At 52.4% G+C, this 16464-nt stretch overlaps 2 protein-coding genes and 1 pseudogene across 6 annotated transcripts in view; 1 reads left to right on the forward strand and 2 right to left on the reverse strand.

The window, feature by feature from the left end:
• Positions 1-5330, reverse strand: part of Mbd3 (methyl-CpG binding domain protein 3) — a 12160-nt gene extending 6830 nt beyond the window's left edge. For 2 of the 4 annotated variants that reach the window (XM_004632683.2, XM_023717002.1), the window contains exon 1: positions 5134-5327. In XM_004632683.2, coding sequence (XP_004632740.1) covers positions 5134-5147 — 14 coding nt within the window. In that variant the 5' untranslated portion in view covers positions 5148-5327. Of the gene's footprint in view, positions 1-5037 lie in introns of all 4 variants that reach the window. The other 2 variants (XM_023717001.1, XM_012515111.2) reach the window with 2 other exon arrangements.
• On the forward strand, positions 741-1183 carry LOC111817146 (annotated as a pseudogene).
• Positions 5331-7145: 1815 nt separating the features above from the next.
• On the reverse strand, positions 7146-12622 carry LOC101581800 (cytochrome b-c1 complex subunit 10). 2 transcript variants are annotated; one of them, XM_023717203.1, is made up of 3 exons: positions 12513-12622; positions 10734-10876; positions 7146-7157 (listed from the first exon to the last, which is right to left on the reverse strand). In XM_023717203.1, exons 1-2 carry the CDS (start codon positions 12560-12562, stop codon positions 10756-10758), a joined length of 171 nt encoding a protein of 56 aa, XP_023572971.1. In that variant the 5' UTR covers positions 12563-12622; the 3' UTR covers positions 7146-7157; positions 10734-10755. The 2 variants fall into 2 exon arrangements, with proteins under 2 accessions (XP_023572971.1, XP_004632741.1); XM_004632684.2 differs by lacking the exon at positions 7146-7157 and adding an exon at positions 9783-9943.
• Between the last annotated feature and the right edge of the window lie 3842 nt (positions 12623-16464).

Below are 16464 nucleotides of genomic sequence, written 5' to 3' on the forward strand. Positions count from 1 at the left end.
TTTTTGAGGTCTGGCTATGTATTCCAGACTGGCCTTGAACTCACAGCAATCTTCTTGCTTTAGCCTCCTCAGCACTGGGATTACATGTGTATGCCACCACATGGAGCTCCTAAACTACTTGTGTGAAAAACCAAAGGACTGTTCATAGGTACTTTGAGGTAATTAAAAAAAAGACACTTGTGCTAATGTGAGCACCTTCCAACATTCTCAAAAAATCACTCCAGCTAAACGCTGCGGCCTGTGGCCTGAGACTGAGCACAGATGATCACCTGTAGGCCTGCAGCACGCGTGCCTGCCACAGCAGGGAGGCAGTGAGAATCACGGGCTCAGCTGTAGTCATGTGACTCTTAATGTTGGGTACCACTTGTATTGCAAAATGTCATTTATCAAGTTAAAGTTTGTTAAAAATGTGTCTTGGGAAACACTCGCAAAACGAGCTACTCCACAATCCAAGTTTTTACTGTACCTAGGATCACAGACGTGCACGACCACATGGCCTAGCTAGGATTCTGAAGGCAGCTGGAACTCTGTAACATCTGCCTTCCCTGAAGCTCTAAGTTGATGATAAAAACTTAGCCCATTAGCCAAGTATAATAATGCACACAGGTAATCCCAGCACTTTGAAAGGCAGAGGCAGGATTTCTAGCTCCAGCGTAGCTTGGGCAATTTAGCAAGAACCTGTTCAAAATAAAATACTGGGGATGGGACATTGACCCCGTGTTGCAGCTGCAGACACCTCACCATGGTCTTCCTCACCAGGTGTCACTGGCTACCAAACCGCATCACCAGCCTCTATCAGATTGAGGAGGTGCCAAAGCTTGTGCAGCACTTTTGGGGGCAGAACCACTGCTACTGGTTGGTCATCAGGGCCATCATCATGGCTTTAGTGAAATGCACCTGGGCCCCAGGCTGAAGTGGAAACTGAGGGCCCTTTGGATTAATCGAATCACAGGTGCCTCCCAGGATGATGGCCTGAAGTGCTTGGCCTTTACTGCCAACTTAATCAAGTGCCAGGTAGGACTCTACCAGAAAGTACTTGTGAACCTGGGCATCGCTGAAGACTTTGAAATCTTTGGCTACTTTGGCCCAATGGAGATGACAGGAAAGATTTGCAGCAGCTCTAGGGCATGGCAAGGAGCCTAAGGGATATTTCTCAGTACCACTGAGGCCTGTGGTACTGTAGATCAGGAAGATACTTTTTCACGTATCATAGTGACTGAGGCAGGAGCAATGTGATGTCTGCTCAATAGTTCATAAACCTGGGTTGTGACTTAATTTACATTTCAGTACCAGGCCTGAGAGAAAAGACCCTGTATCTGGACAGTCTTTTATATATATAGACTGCACAAGAAGAGGAAGAGGGAGAAGGGGAAGGAGAGGCAGCAGCAGAAGCAGGAGCAGCAGCTAGGGGAGAAACTCAGTGTGAGGATGCTGGGTTCAATCTCCAGCAAACCAAAAATAAGCTAATAAGCAAACTGAGCCCACACAATCAGGGTGATGCAAAGACCCCAAGGCTCTGACTTGACTTAAAATGTGGTCACGAAGAGGGACACTGTGAAACACTTGCCACCAGTGCTTCCCTCCCATCACAGTCGACAGGAAGACGCATACACATACTTAGGGATGGGAACATAAGAAATCAAAAGGGCCCAATGTGACCAGGTTTGGTGGTACTTTGTGTCATCCCAGTACTCTGGGAAGCTAAGGCAGCAGGGATCACAATCTTAAGCCTCATCTGGGCAACTCAAAAAACAAAAGGCTCTAGGTTTTCTTTATGGAGTTAAGAACATTCCAAAACAGAATCTTGGCAGGGCATGGTAGCACATGCCTGTCATTCCTACACTCCTGAGGCTGAGGTGGTAGGATCATTGCAAATGTGAGGCCAGCCTAGGCTACGCACTGAGTTATATAGCAAGGCCAGCCTGAGGTATACAGCAAGACCCTGCCTCAAAAAATTAAATAAATCTGAATCTGTCAATAACTCATACACCTGAAAACCCAAGAATATGCACTGATCAGCATACTTCAAGTTAGTGAACCGTGTACCAGTAAAAATGTCTTAAAAAAAAAAAAAAATGCTAGGGGCTAGCCAGATAGCTCAGCAGATTAAAGCACCTGAGACACAGGGACCAGGGTTCCATCCCGGGCATGTTGTGCCGGTCCCCCCCCAGGGCCTGCTGAGATGGCAATTGAGACTGTGTGGTGGCACGTGCCTGTAATCCTAGTGCTTGGGAGGCTTGGGAAGCTGAAAAACACAAGGATCACTACGGGTCCAATCTAAATACAAAAAAAAAAAAAAAAAAAAAGCCAGCTGGGCATGGTAGTACACAGCTATAATCCCATCACTCCAGAGGCTGAGGCAGGATTGCTTCAAGTATGAGTCCAGCCTGGGCTACATAGTTCAAGCCCAGCCTGAACTATACAGTAAGAACCTGTCTCAAAACAAACAAACAAAAAACCATGAACTGCCAGACAATTTAATGGTGGCTAGGGAAAAGGAACAAAGGGAACAGGGAGTCATGGGTCATGGGAACAGGGGCATTAGGAGTGATGAGACTTCTGAAAAAGACAGTGTTATGAATGTACTAAAAACCATTGTACTATCCACATAAAATGGTGATTTATGAAACATTAATTATATCATTTTTGTTTTTTTCAGACAGGTTTTTACTATGTAGTCCAGCCTGGCTGGAACTCATTACACAGCCCAGGCTGGCTTTGAACTTGTGGCCATCATCCTATCTCAGCCCCCAACTGCTGGGACTGTAGGTTATAGCATATATATCTTAATTTTTGAAAAAGGTTATGAAGGTTTATTGACACAAAAAGACATCCCTCATATTTTATTGAATGAAAAAGACTTAATACAACTATGTGTACAGAAAAATCTGAGTACTATAGCCTGAGCTCTTCCCCCACCGCCTGAGTGCAGGCACCCCAAATTCAAAGCCCTGGATAAGGAACCCCAGGCTTGCACCCCTAGTATAGTTTGGGACTGGTTAGTTCCTCCTCCTACGTGGAGGGCTGCATGCAGGTACCTCTCTCCATCCACTGCCAACCCCGTACATATCCCCCACAGGCCCTGAGACCCTCTAAGGCAGGCAGGGATGAGGGGCAGATGACATCTCAGGACACTGGCCAACTGGGCCTGGGCTCTGCTCCTAGACTGCAGTGGTTCTCAGGCTTTCCAGGATATCTGCACAGGCATGTGCCACTGCCTGGACAGCACCTGCCACTCTGCTGTCACCTCCCCAGAAGGGGGCTCCCAGATCTCCTGTCAGACACTGTTATCATCCCCCCCACACCCTTGATGCATAGGAAGACAGCTGCTGTCCCACAAAGGGGCACTCTCAATAATCACTGCATGGCCAGTATGCCAGCAGTGCCTACAGCTGGCAGGCACTGTAGAGAGATTTGTTAATTTAACAAAGGCCAGGCATTGGGGTGCATGCTTGTAATCCTAGCATTATAGGCTGAAGCAGGAAGATTACCTCAAATTCAAGGCCAGCTTGGGATACACAGTGAGTTCAAGGCCAGCCTAAACTACACAGCAAGACCTTGTCTCAAAAGACACAAAACAAGAACACTTACAAAGGACCAAAGGGGCAGAAAGAAACTGTGAAGCTTCTGTGTCCACAAGAGACTGAACCCAGTCTGGAGCTGGTTCAGGAAGAGACTCTGGCCTGGAAGGCAAAGCCCACAGGCTTTCAGCTTATTAACAGCTGGGAGGAAGTCACAGGAAAACAGGACAGTGAAGGGAATGTCCCTAAGGAACAGTGCTTTCAGCCCCACTATTCAATGTTGGACACCACAGGGTCCCAGTCAACTATGGGTAACAGCTTCAGGGACAAATAGCACCACCTCCCCTTGCTGCTCCTGGGCTTGTTTGAAACCAAAACCTAAGCCTGTTGGACAAGTCACACTTCAAAACTAGGCCGCCTTCACTTTATCTCCCCAAACTGGGACGATAAATAACCAAGACCACAGTGTTGAGCAGCCCCAACGTTGGCCTTCTTCCCCCACTCTCAGCTACACCCCTAGCACTGAGCAGGTTCCTCACACGGAAGCAATAAAAGCCAAGACAGAAAGCTGTCTCAGAATTCAAAGTATCCTCCGGGCTTGGGGAGGGTATTCAGTGGGGTTCCACTGCTAGCAACGAAGGGGGGGGGTCTTTGAAATGGAGGTGGGGAGACAAACAGCAGGTGGCTGGCTGTCTAGGCTAGGGAGAAAGCTGGCAACTCTTTGTTCCACCCTGCCAGTTTTCCCAAGCAAAGACCAGCCACTTTCCAATGTGGGGCAAGGGGCCTCTGAAAGCCTCGGACTACCGGCGACATAAACGCAAAGGCTTGTATTTACGGGATTCCAACAGCCGTCATCTCTAGTCTCTAGCCTAGAGGGAGGCGACGAACGAGGGGTCAGAGCCGCTGAAACGTACCCAAGAGTGAGGCGTCCATTAAAAATACACCCCCGGAGCTGGGGAGATAGCTCAGTAGAATAAGCACTTGCCCGGCAAGCGCAGGGTCCCGAGTTCAATCCCAGTTCCCAGAAAAAAAAAACAAAAACAAAACAAAAAAACCGCCCCAGAGAGCTCATTCCCACAAATTGGATGTGTCCAGGTGTTTACATTTTAAGTCCACGCTCTAGCGTCCCCAGCAGCGAACCTTGCTCCCACCAAGCGCCGGCTTGACCACCCGCCGTGGGCACCGCCACAGCCCGCTAAGTTCCCCACTGGCACATCAAAGGGAGAGCCCAGCCCCCACCCCTGCCTCCCAGCAGCGTCTGTTCGCAGCCTAGCGCCCCTCGCCCAGCCCGCTCCGGGACAAAGACCTCCGCAGCAGCCAGCCCAAGACTTGTGGACTCGTGCCATGCGTGGCGCACGCGCACTGGGCCGCCGCGCGCCGAGCAGGCACGCACCACGCACGCTCGCACGCACGACGCACGGCCCAGGCCGCAGCACAGGGCAGGGGCGCCCCGGCCACCGCAGAGGCCGCTGGGAGGTACCCGTTGGGGCCCTGCGCGGCCGGCGCGCTCATTCACCTATAGTAAAAGACATCCCTGTGGCCGGCCGACAGCCCCGACCTTCTGGGCACTTCTTCCCTCTCCCAGCCCTGCGGGAGCGCCGGGCACTCCCACCTCTTCCGCTCCATCGCGCCCGGCTCCTCGGCCCGAGTCCGGGCCCGCCGCCGCCGCTGCGACCCCCGCTTGCCGCCGCCGCTTCAGCTGCCTCCGCCACCGCCACTTACCGCGGCTGTTCCGGCCCTTGGACCCCCGCCCTCCGCCCCCAGCCGGGCGCGCGCCGGCTTTGTCGCCCTCTCGGCCCCCTCCCCGCGCTTGCCAGCCCCCGCTTGGGGGGCCGCTCCGCCCACCCGCCCGCGCGGGGGCCCATCTGCGCAGCCGCGGCGCCAGCCCCGCCCCCGCCTGCCTACAGATCCAGTCCTAGTGGCGGGAACGCCAATCAACGCGTGCCAAAGGGGCGGGGCCCTCGGCCTGGGGCGCGCGTGCGCTATGGAACTTCAGTGCTGTCCGAGCTTCACGCGCTGTTCAGCCCGGGCCGGGTTCCTCTGGCCCGTGCTTCTTATTCCTCCTTCACAGTGCACTCAGCTAAGCAGCTGCGACGGCGCTCCTAGCCTCTTGCCAGGTCTCCTCCCGCCGGCTGGGGGTTCCCTCGGAGACCGTGGTACTTGCCGCTAGTACGCCTGGAGTTGAGTCTTTGCGCCACATGCCAGTCTGGTCCTTCTTCCACAGGGCCCTCAGGTCCCAGTCCAGTGCCGAAACCTCTGTTGCCCGGTCCTCTGGGATCCCAGCCCCCTGGGCTCCGAAATTCCCAGCTGTGACCATCGCACACCTGCCCAAAATCCCACCCAACACATTTTTATTTTAATTACGACCCCGAAGCTCTAACCAGGCGATTGCGCATGTTAGGCAAGCACTGTGCTGATAGGTAAGAATCCTGGAATCCAGCTGTGCGGGCGTGGCTTGCGCCTGTCATCCCGGCGGGCTGTGAGGTTGAAGCAGGATTACCAAATTCGAGCCTAGAGTGGGCAATTTAGCGAAAGCTTGCTTCAAAAATTTAAAAATATAAAAAAGTCTGGGAATGTACCTCAGTGTGAATGCCTTGGGTTTAATCCTCAATACAAAAGGGGGTGGGAGGAAAAACAACAACCAACTCAGATTGCCTTCTTTTGCTGCAGATTCTCCAACCTCCAATTAGGGTTGGTGTTCTTTTTTTCTTTGTCTTTTTTTGGAATCTCCCTATGCAGTTCAGGATGCCCTCGAACTCACTTTGTAGCCCAGGTTGACCTGGAACTCCCATCTATCCTCAAGCCTCAGCCTCCAGAGTGCAGGACTTACACGCGTATGCCACACTTCACATGTCTTTTGGGGGGTATGTGGGTGGGGGGTACCGAGACGGCTTGTCTTTTAATCTTGAGACAAGTCTTTACTAAGTTGTCTCAATAACTAAGCTGTCCAAGCTGGACCCTTTAACTTGAGATCCTCCTGCCTCAGGGTCCCAGGGTATTGGGATAATAGGCAGGCATGCTCCACTATGTTGGTGGTTCCCAAGTTTAAGGCGCCCTGCGCCAACATTGGGCACCCTCTAACGGGCAAAAGACGAAATTACAACACATTTGGTTTGCAGATCTTAATTGGTTTTTACTAGCAGTTTTAGAACTGGGCACCACCTCCTTCTGTAAGATAGAGAGTGTTCCTTAGGTTGAGCAGAGAATCTCGCTTATACACAGAAGAAAGTTCAAGAAAACAGAAACAATGGTCATTTCAAAGTTCCTTTTTCCCATACTGGTTAGAGCAGAGGGGATTTCCCGGTTCAGCCAGCTAAAACCGGCTCCTTTGGTGATTCAGCTGTTATCTCTCCTTCTCCAGCCTTCTTGGAAAATCAGATAAACTTGGCTGCACAGCATGGTGCCCTGGAACTGTTAGCCTGAGTCCATATTGTTCTGGTTTGTGGGCCTGGTGCTGGAGTGCAGTCTAAACCAGTGGCCATCCGTATATCTTATTCAGCCCTAATCCGAATAAGCACCTGTCTCAAAGCCCTTAATCCTAACTGCAAAGCCCTTTGGGCCAAAGAGGGTGTGGCATCCACTGGTTCTGAGTACCATTTGAGGGCCACTGTTCTGCTGCCCCCAACCACTGAACACCTTAAGCTGGAAGTGGATAGGCCGGGGCAGGAAACTTGGACAGGTGAATGACAGGCAGGGGATGGGGGAAGACACTTACCCAGGGCATTGCTACTTTGGGCAGGTGAGTTCTTTTCTCTGCCTAAGGGGAAGAAGGGGAATCTGTGGGCCCCTCAGGCTGTCTCTGGAGATGCTCAGTAGCTGGTCAGAGGCCCAGAGGCCCAGGGCAAAATGCCAAGTGGGGTGAGCCGAATGGGGCCAAGTGGGGCCAGCACCGGTGAGGGAGAACACAGCATCTGTGTTGTGGACCCACAGGCCAGGAAGGGGCAGCACAGACTCAGTGCTGAAATTTGGCAAGATGAGCAGTGAATCCACACACCTGCTGCCTGAAAGAGAAATGTGTGTGTGTGTGTGTGTGTGAGAGAGAGAGAGAGAGAGACTGGAGAATAAACCTAAGGCTTTTACTCAACTCAGTTGGGCTTGAATTTGTGATCCTCCTGCCTCTCCTCCCTGAGTATTGGATGACAGGCATGCACAATCACACCTGGCTGTTATGTGACTTTCACATTAATTCTAAAGGTGATGGAGGAATGCCTCAGTTAGGAACAGGTGCCCACTGGAAGGGGCTCCTAATGGCCAAATAGGACAATTTGAGCAACAGAACAGAAGGGATGGTTTATACCTTACAGAACAGTTTATCAGTTACTGAGTGGAATACTGGCAGGGAAGAGACAGCCCTGGCTGCACAGGCTGTGGCTAAAGAGAGGGATCCTTGACCACGCCATCTGCTAGGCTCAGTAGCTCCCCTGGTTCTTGTGGAGTTTGGAGGCCACACAGCAAGCTGCTTACTGGGTAGGACTCTAGGTGCAGGAATTGGCAGCAAGGACCTTCCTGCTGGAAGCTGTGGGTCCTGCACAGTAGCGGCTCAGTTGTGGGATTTGTCACTGCAGTTCAGGGGCGTTAAGCACGCGCCATGGTCTGCGTCATCCACCCCCAGGACCTTCTATGCCCACGCTGACCTGTCCCCTCCCCAGCCCAGCACTGCTCTTCTCCTTCTGTGTGGCTCTGATCACGCTGGGCCATCCTGGAGTGGGACCTGCATGTGTGTGCCTGGCTCAGCTCCCTGGGCAGCATGGGCTCAAGGGCCGTCCTGCTGTGGTAGGTGTCAGAATGCCCTGCCTTTATCTAGCTGAGTATTCCACTGTATGGATGGACTCTACTTATCCACTCAATACACACTTGGGTTGCTCCTACTTTGGGGCTGCTGTAACACATGCAGCACACACAGATGGACAAATACCTTGAGATCATGTGCTTTGGGCCTATAGGGCACTTTCAGCAACACTGCTAGGCCACTGTTTAACATTCCCACCAGCCGTGCACAAGGGGTCCTATTCCTGTGTCCTCACCAGCACTTGTCAGTGTTCTAAAGTAAACAACCTGATGCGTATGAGGTGTTGGATCATAAAGGTGGACCCTGAAAAGCAACCTCCAGATCTGGGTATGGTGACCCATAAGTGCAATCCACATTCTGAGAGGCTGCAGCAGGATGATCACTGTGAGTTCATGGCTAGCCTGAGCTACAGAGCAAGATCCTAAAGAAACAAAATCAAAGCTGGGTGTGGTGGTATGGCACTCTGGGAGGCGGAGGCCAAAGGATTACAGGTTCAGACCCAGCCTGAGCAATTGAGACTTAGAAAGAGACCGCTGTCTTTTCTTTTTTTTAATTTGGGGGTACAGATCAGTGCAAGGGCTCTAGGTTCAATCCTCAATACCACCAAAAACCCTCCAATGGGCCAGGCATGTACAGCACTCAGTGGTGAGCTCCTGGCTAGCCCAGGGCTCCACTACCAACACTTCAAAATATCTAAGGCTGTGTGTGCTTTAGTGAGTGGCACTTGCAAGAGGCCCTGTGTTACATCCCCAACTCTGGGGGGAGGGGGGATCCCAGCTATCCTCCCTTTGAGTGTGACCTGAACTTAGATAGGAAGGAAATGACATCATAAGATTTCTGAGCTTGGGTCATAAAACTACCATAGCTTTGTCCCTCAGTGGGGAAGTCAGCGCCTCCCTGAGGCTCAGGCTGTTTCTACAGCCACAGGGGACAGACTCCTGCAGCCCAGACCAAGCAGTACCTGTCCTCTCCTCATAACCTCAGGAGAGACCTGCAGCTGAAACCGCCCAGCTGCTTCCCTCCCAATCCCTGACCCACAGAAACTGGGAGACAATGAACATTTTCCCTGCTCTACCATTGCAGATGCAGGCCAGCTGTTACTCAGCAGTCAGTGAGCACCCTGTGTAGCTCTCCTCCACTCATTCTGCATATGTGGCACTGTGCATGCGACCCAGGCTCTTTGTACTGAGCTACCTCCGCAGCTCTCTTTTACAGAGTCTTGCTAATTTGCCCAGGCTGCGGTAGAACTTTCGATCCCCCTGCTTCAGCCTCCCAGAGTGCTAGGATGACAGGTGTGTGCCACACTACACCTGGCTGATCCGTTAGTATCTTACACTTGCAACTTGTACCAGTCACTAGAAAACTCTCCTGGTTTGCAAAGTTGTGGAGCTGGAGGGAGCCCTGGATCACTCGAGTCCTGGTGGCAGTAGTCAAGAGCACTGAGGCAATGTCACAATCAAGGTCCAGGCAGGGGAGGTTTGACAGTGAAGTTTAATGCTCGGAGCATTACAATATCAAGTGCTGAGCAGCAGAGACACTCCCAGGCTGTGCCGTGGGCTTCCTTCGTGTCTGTCCTTAGGGCTCTCTGCACGCAGTGGACGCTGTGCTGGGAGGATCTGGCACCGCTGGACGCCTGGGGAAGGGACAAGGCAGGGTGAGCAGAGGGTCCTTCCACAAGTGGCCAGGGACTCCATCCATATGGAAGCACACTGGCTGTGGGGCGCAGGGGTGGAGGAGGTGGATGCCCAGGAGTCAGAATATAGCCCAGTCTCCAACGAAGGGTACAGGGGCTGAGACCCCTGTCTATGACATGGGGGTGGAAGTGGTGCCCACTCAGGGCTGCCATGTGTGCAGTCATGATACAGGCTGAGTGGGCAGCACAGCCACATGTAGTAGAGGAACACAGCTGAGCTGAGGTGTCACCTAATGCCCAGCAGGCGTGGGTCAGCTCAACCTACCTGTGAAATGGTCATCCTGGTCCTGCCTGACAGGGCTGAAAGCACAGCTTAGCCTCTAGAACACACAGGCCACCTAGCTCGCACCCCACTCCTCCACCTAGCTCTCTGGCAACAGCAGGAGATGTACCACCTGCTCATTCCCTGGGATGGAATCTAGGACTTCACACATGCTGCACAAGCCATCACCACTAAAATACAACCACAGCGCTTTTTTTTTCCCCCTCTAAATAAAGCAGGACTTGAGCTAGGCTCCAACTTGGGATCTTTCTGCCTCAGCCTCCTGAGGAACTAGGATGCCAGGTATGCACTATGGTGCCGGCTCTGAGCTCGGCCTCTGTGCAGAACCCTCAGGGTGAGCCTCCCTGGTATCTTGTAGACCCTTGTTCTTCTCTCTCTAGCTACAACCACTGGGCCACTAATGCCACCAGGCTGGGCCAAGGGGCTTTCAGCCAGGTCGAGACTTACCGCAGGGGTCTGAAAGGGGTAGCTAATCATCCTTCTTAAACTTGCCGCTGATGTATGGTACCCAGTCCAGGATCAGCCGCCAGTCAGTGGCCCACACCAGCCCCACAGCACCCACAGCACCCCACATGGTGGCTGTCGGGGTCCTAGAAGAAGAGCAAGAGTCAAGCCCTGATCAGGATCTTCTGCTGTCCTCACCTCAGAGGCCTGGCCCCTGCGCAATGCCAAGGGACGTACAGGACAAAAACAGGGCTGGTGGAGACTGGCGATGTAGCTCAGCAGCACAGTGCCTCCCTGGGAAGCAGGAAGTGCTGAGTTCAGTTCCTGGTACCAAAAAGAAGAAAAAGTAACAGGGCTGGTGACCCCTCAAGCTGCCAGTTTCAGGAAGCTTTGGGCAAATAGGTCACTGGATCCTGCCACCCTGATCTTTCTTGGGGGGGTTCTGCTTAAGAACTGGGGATGGAAAAAAAACAAAACAAAACTGGGGATGGAACCCACTAAATAATTGGCCTGTATTTCCCTGCGGTCTGCTTGCCCCTCCCCGACTTACTGTCACCAGGGAATTCCTGACCCAAAGGCCACCAACCAGACTGCTGGCCAGCCATAACTGCCCTTCCAGGATAAGCCCTGGATTCTTAGAACACTATGTGAACAGTAGGTGACCCTGAGGTCACTCACTTCCATACCAACTACAAGGAGGGTCCCATCAATCTGATCTTGGCTCCTATGTCAGAACCGCTTTCATCCACCTTGTCTGTTTTTCATCCACCTTGTTAAAGATAATATGATGCCAGGGGTGGTGGCACACATCTGTCCTCCCAGCACTAGGGAGGCTGAGGCAGGAGGACTGCCAAGAGTTTGAGGCCAGGCTGTGCTGTACAATGCGTTCAATGTCAGCCTGGCCTACACTGCAAGGCCCTATCTCAAAAGACAAAATTTAAAAAGCCCTTGAGTGGCTGGGTGTGGTGGCACATGCCTGTAATCCCAGCACTCAAGAGGCTGAAGCAGGAGGACCATTGAGATCTTGAGACCAGCCTGGGCTACAAAGTGAGCTCAAGGCCAACCTGACCTGTATAGGGAGACCCTGTCTCAAAAAAAAAAAAAAAAAAAAAAAAAAATCAACCAGGTATAGTGGCACACACTTGTAATCCCAGTACGCATGGAGGCTGAGGCAGAATTGTATTTTTTTTTTTTTTCCTCCCGGTACCAGGGATTGAACTCAGGACCTCGCACTTGCCAGGCAAGCACTTATTCTATTGAGCCATCTCCCCGGCCCAAGGACTTTATGTTCTATGTCAGCCTGAACTCTGCAAGACCTTCTCTCAAAGAAAACAAAAAAGGGCGCAAGGGGCCAGGGAGAAGGCTCTGTAGCTTGCCTGGCAAGCACAAGGCCCTGAGTTCAATCGCCGGTACAGGAAAAAAAAAAAAAAAAAGGAGATACAAGCTATCGCTTTTCGGCCTTTTGGCTAAGATCAAGTGAAAAAGGGTTCAAGCTGGGGTCGAGCTCAGAGTTTCGGGGACCCTAAGGGCCCGGGCCGTCTAGGATTTCCATCCAGATGGGCACTGCCGGGTTCTCCAGGTAGAGATGAGGCTCATGGGGCTGAGGCACTGGCCGAGGAGGCTGGATCTAGCCGCGAGTCCGCTAGCACCGGCGCTGGAACGGAGCGTCGGCCAGTACGAGCTTGTTTCCCCCTCCGTCACCGGGCACAGTAGGGGACCTTGGACCGGCGGTCGAAACAGCGGGACTGGGACTGGGGCTGGGACTGCGGGCGGCTTCCTCACCAGTTCTTAGCTAGCTCCCGGTAGCGCGGGCCCAGGAACCTGGTCAACATCGTAGCTCTGTCAGGGAACTAGGTCACCCTGGCACGCCGGCCGCACTGCGCATGTGTACAAAGGACCCTGCGCGCGCAGATCCGGAAGTCATTTACAGTCACTTCCGGGGACGATAGGAAAACGTTAGTAGTTACGTCGTTGGTGGGCGGATATTCCGGACACGTGTCGCGTAGGGTTGTGGCTCTACGTGTCAGAGTGCCACCTGCCTGCGCAGCCGCCTGTGGCTAACTCAGGATGTCCCAGAAGAACTGAGCGGTGAATTTGTACAGGAGTCATTTCCATCCAGTGTACCCCCTTCAGACAGCCCTCCGGGGTTGTTTAGCCCCTAGGAACCTAGACAGTCTGCACGGAAAAGTCGCAGCCTGGCTGGGTGCGGTGCCGGCCGCGTGTGATCCCAGCACTTAATGCGATTTACTTTGAAGGAAGAGAACTGAGGGCTGATGGTTAAAGGACTTGTCCAGAATCAGAAGGGGAAGGCTGGGATTTGAGCCTACTTGTGGGTGGTGGCGTCGGGGTTTGTCACAGAGTCGCTGCGGAATTCTGGCCAAATGGAGTGTCCCAGTCTTTTTTTTTTTTTTTAGGCGGAACCGGGGATTGAACTCAAGCCCTTGCACTTGCCAGGCAAGCACTTATTCCACTGAGCTATCTCCCCTGCAGTCTGCTCATTTTGAACGTTTGGTCGGAAATTTGCACATTTTCCTAAGTGTGAGCCGGCGATTCCTCCAGGCGGCAGCAGAGGGAGTCAGGTCTCACGGGAGCCCCGCGCCGGACAGGTACCCGGGAATTGCAGCTTCCTTCTGCAGCGCTGCTGAGCGTGCCTTCCTCCTCCAGCCCAGGCCTCCTCCAACCCCCACAGCCTGTCAGGTAGCTTAGTACATAAACCTCCAGCGCCCAGCCCCAACTCACGCACAGCAGGTGTGGGATGAAAGAATAGTAATGAGGGGCTGGGGACTTAGTTCAGTGGCGCAGCACCTGCCTGGCAAGCATGAGGTCCTGAGTTTGATTCCCAGTACCCCCACCCCCAAAAGAGAAAATAGCCCTAAACATGGACGCAGATATTTAAACCACAGAAAGAAGAGGGACGAGCTCCCAGACGGCCAGCAGCCAGTGTACCAATGTGCCTTTTCATTCTATCCAGTGTACCTTCCTCAGGTAGCCCTCTTGAGTTGATTAGCTGCCTAGGCACCTAGACAGTCTGCATAGAAAAGTCACAGCCTGGCTGGGTGTAGTGGCAAGCGCCTGTCATCTCCGTACTCAGACTGAGGCAGGAAGGTCATAAATAAGAGTCCAGCCTGAGCAACTTAGCAAGACCTTGTCTCAGAATTTACAAGTCACATGTGGTGGCACATGCCTGTCATCTCAGCACTCCAGAGGCTGAGACAGGAGGATTGCTGTGAGGCCAGTCTGGGCTACAAGGTAAGTACAAGGCCAGTTTGAACTGCACAGCAAAACCATGTCTCAAAAATAAATAAAAATACATAAAATTAAAAATTAACGTTTGGGATGTAGCTCAGTGTAAAGGGCCTGAATTCAATCCCCAACATGGGGATGGAGGATAAAAGGATGGGAAGTGGGGTCATTATCTAGAGGACTGGGCCAGCATCACAAGTAGTGGTAAGGCACAGCCCCGTGGGTTTGCCTGTTCAGCCCTGAACAGCTCCCTCTGCAGTGCTCCAGGGCCTACTGGGTCCACCTGCCTGGTCCCTGGCCAAGGCCCAAATGTAGAGAAGGCAGTGTGGATACCAGGGCTGATGGTTGCTACTAGGCTGGATGGTATCCCTAGATCTTTCCAGATGTTCTGAAGTTTTAGCACTTTGGGGTCAGTCCATTGGTGGAAACTTTAAAAGTAGGCTATAGAAGCTGTCACAGAGACTGGAGAAGGGAAAGAAAAAGTCATCTGGAGAAAAGAGATGGGGACAGGCTGTGAGTGCTGCAGGCCCCAGCTGGCCCCATCAGCTCCTGAAGCCTCCCAACCTTGTTGATTCCACTTTTTGAAATGCTGGTGGGTATGCCACTATGCCCAGCAACGCTGTATCTTTTTTTTTTTTTCCAGTATCATTTTTTCTACTTGCAAACTACTTTCTGCCAATCATGTCCTATCCTCTATGTGGCTGAGTCACTGAGGAAAGAAAAGCTGGGCTCCAACTTTCAAAGCTCCTGCCTCAACCCAAGTACTGGAATGACAGGTGTGTGCCACCAGTTTTGGTCACCAGCATCACTTTAGACATGACAGAGTTAAGCAAGAACAGGGTACACTTTTTTTTTTTTTTAATGTATTTTAGTACTGGGCCTACAGGGTCTCACTAAACAGATTAGACTCAGTGATTATTCTTGTTTTCAGTGTCCCAAGCACTGGGATTATAGGCCCGCACCACCACACCCAGTCTCAGTAGCTCTCAGTGTGCCCCGCGGGCGGAGCTGGCACAGCACCCAGCTGCTATGCTCTGCCTAAGAAGGTGATGTAGTCCACTATCTGTCTCTGGGCCGAGGAGATAGCTCAGTAGAGTAAGCGCTTGCCTGGCAAGCACAGAGTCCTGAGTTCAATCCCCAGTTCTGCAAAATAAATAAAAATAATTTTTTTTTTTTTTTTTCGGAACTGAGGATTGAACTCAGGCCCTTGCGCTTGCTAGGCAAGCGCTTATTCTACTGCATCATCTCCCCAGCCCGATACACTGTTCTTGAGGGTCCCATCTCCTCCCTCTTGACAGCAGGGCACCATGGGTCTTAAATGGCCAGTAAGGTCTTGCACCCGAGTGGGCAGCTGTGATTTCTTCACAATGGAGGCCCCAGGTCCTGGCAGAGCAAGAGACAGGTCTCCAATAGCCCTGCGGCCACCCAGCTCACCAGAGGCCTGGAGGAGTCATGAGCAAACTGCTTGAGATTGTGGAGCTAATGGCCTCAGTGATGGGGAGCCATGGGAGGCTTCAGACACAAAGTGACATACCCAGATTCAGGCAGCGAGGGCTAGTGATGGGGGCAAGGAACCCAAGAGGCCAGCAACAGTGCAGTGACAATTGAGAGCTCTGTAGCCCTGGAACTGAGGACCGAACACCGCTGGCAACTCCACTATGCTCTCAGTATCTCACCCCCACACAGCATCCCAGGAGCTGCCAGTCTCCCCATCACCTTCTGCAGGGTTGTTTCCACTGCTAAGAGTTTTGGACACTGGACTCCAGAACAATAGCCACACTTATCAGTGAGGCTCCTCCTGCCTCAGCCTCCAGAGCAGCCCAATTTTTAGTTCTGCAGGAGGATGTCTGTGGTGAGCTGAGACGTGCAGCCTGCTGCCCTTGAGGATAAGAACTGTGCTGTGCCTCCTCCCCATCCCCAGAATAGAGGTTGATGGGTTCTGGCCATCAGTTAGCACCAGCATGGTTGTCAATGTAGGGTCAGATCAGATGGGGAAGCGTTCTGTGCCACTTACCTACATCCCCAGCTTGTGCTAGTGTCACACCGAAGTAGGAACACAGGACGTGGGCTCAGTGTCCTGGGGAGAGGTTGACCAGGTGGGACAGGTGCTTTGGAGAACCCTTAGGGGTTACCTTTCCTCCCTCGTATGAGGCTCAGAACCTTTGACAAGGGTACCTTGTTCCTGAGAAAGGGAAGAGGAACCCCACTAGGGCAAGTCCCACCCATCACTGCACACAATCGAGTAAGGCAAAGCTTGGCCATCTTAGAACATGCAAGAGGGGGGATGCGGCGGTGAGACTGCACAGCGCCTGGGGTGCCAAGCGTCGGGTAGGGGGACCTGAGGTCGACATTGGGTCTTTTTAACACTTTTAATAATCTGGTTGATCATGAAATGCACCGCTCACTTCTAGAAACAGCAAGAGACACGAGACTTTCATACAAAAAAGTTTGTTGCTTATAAAACATATGCAAAAGAAAGCTTAAAAAAAAA

The sequence above is a fragment of the Octodon degus genome, unplaced genomic scaffold (genome assembly GCF_000260255.1).
Source record: "Octodon degus isolate 3935 unplaced genomic scaffold, OctDeg1.0 scaffold00050, whole genome shotgun sequence".
Classification (NCBI taxonomy): Eukaryota; Metazoa; Chordata; class Mammalia; order Rodentia; family Octodontidae; genus Octodon; species Octodon degus.

What these genes read in the sequence shown, in the direction of transcription:
- LOC101581800 (XM_023717203.1), bottom strand. Translation starts at nt 12,562, where the DNA reads ATGTTGACCAGGTTCCTGGGCCCGCGCTACCGGGAGCTAGCTAAGAAC. An exon ending in CGGGAGCTAGCTAAGAACTG is followed by an intron (nt 10,877 to 12,512) that starts GTGAGGAAGCCG and finishes CTCTTCTTCTAG; the next exon opens with GACCCCGACAGCCACCATGT.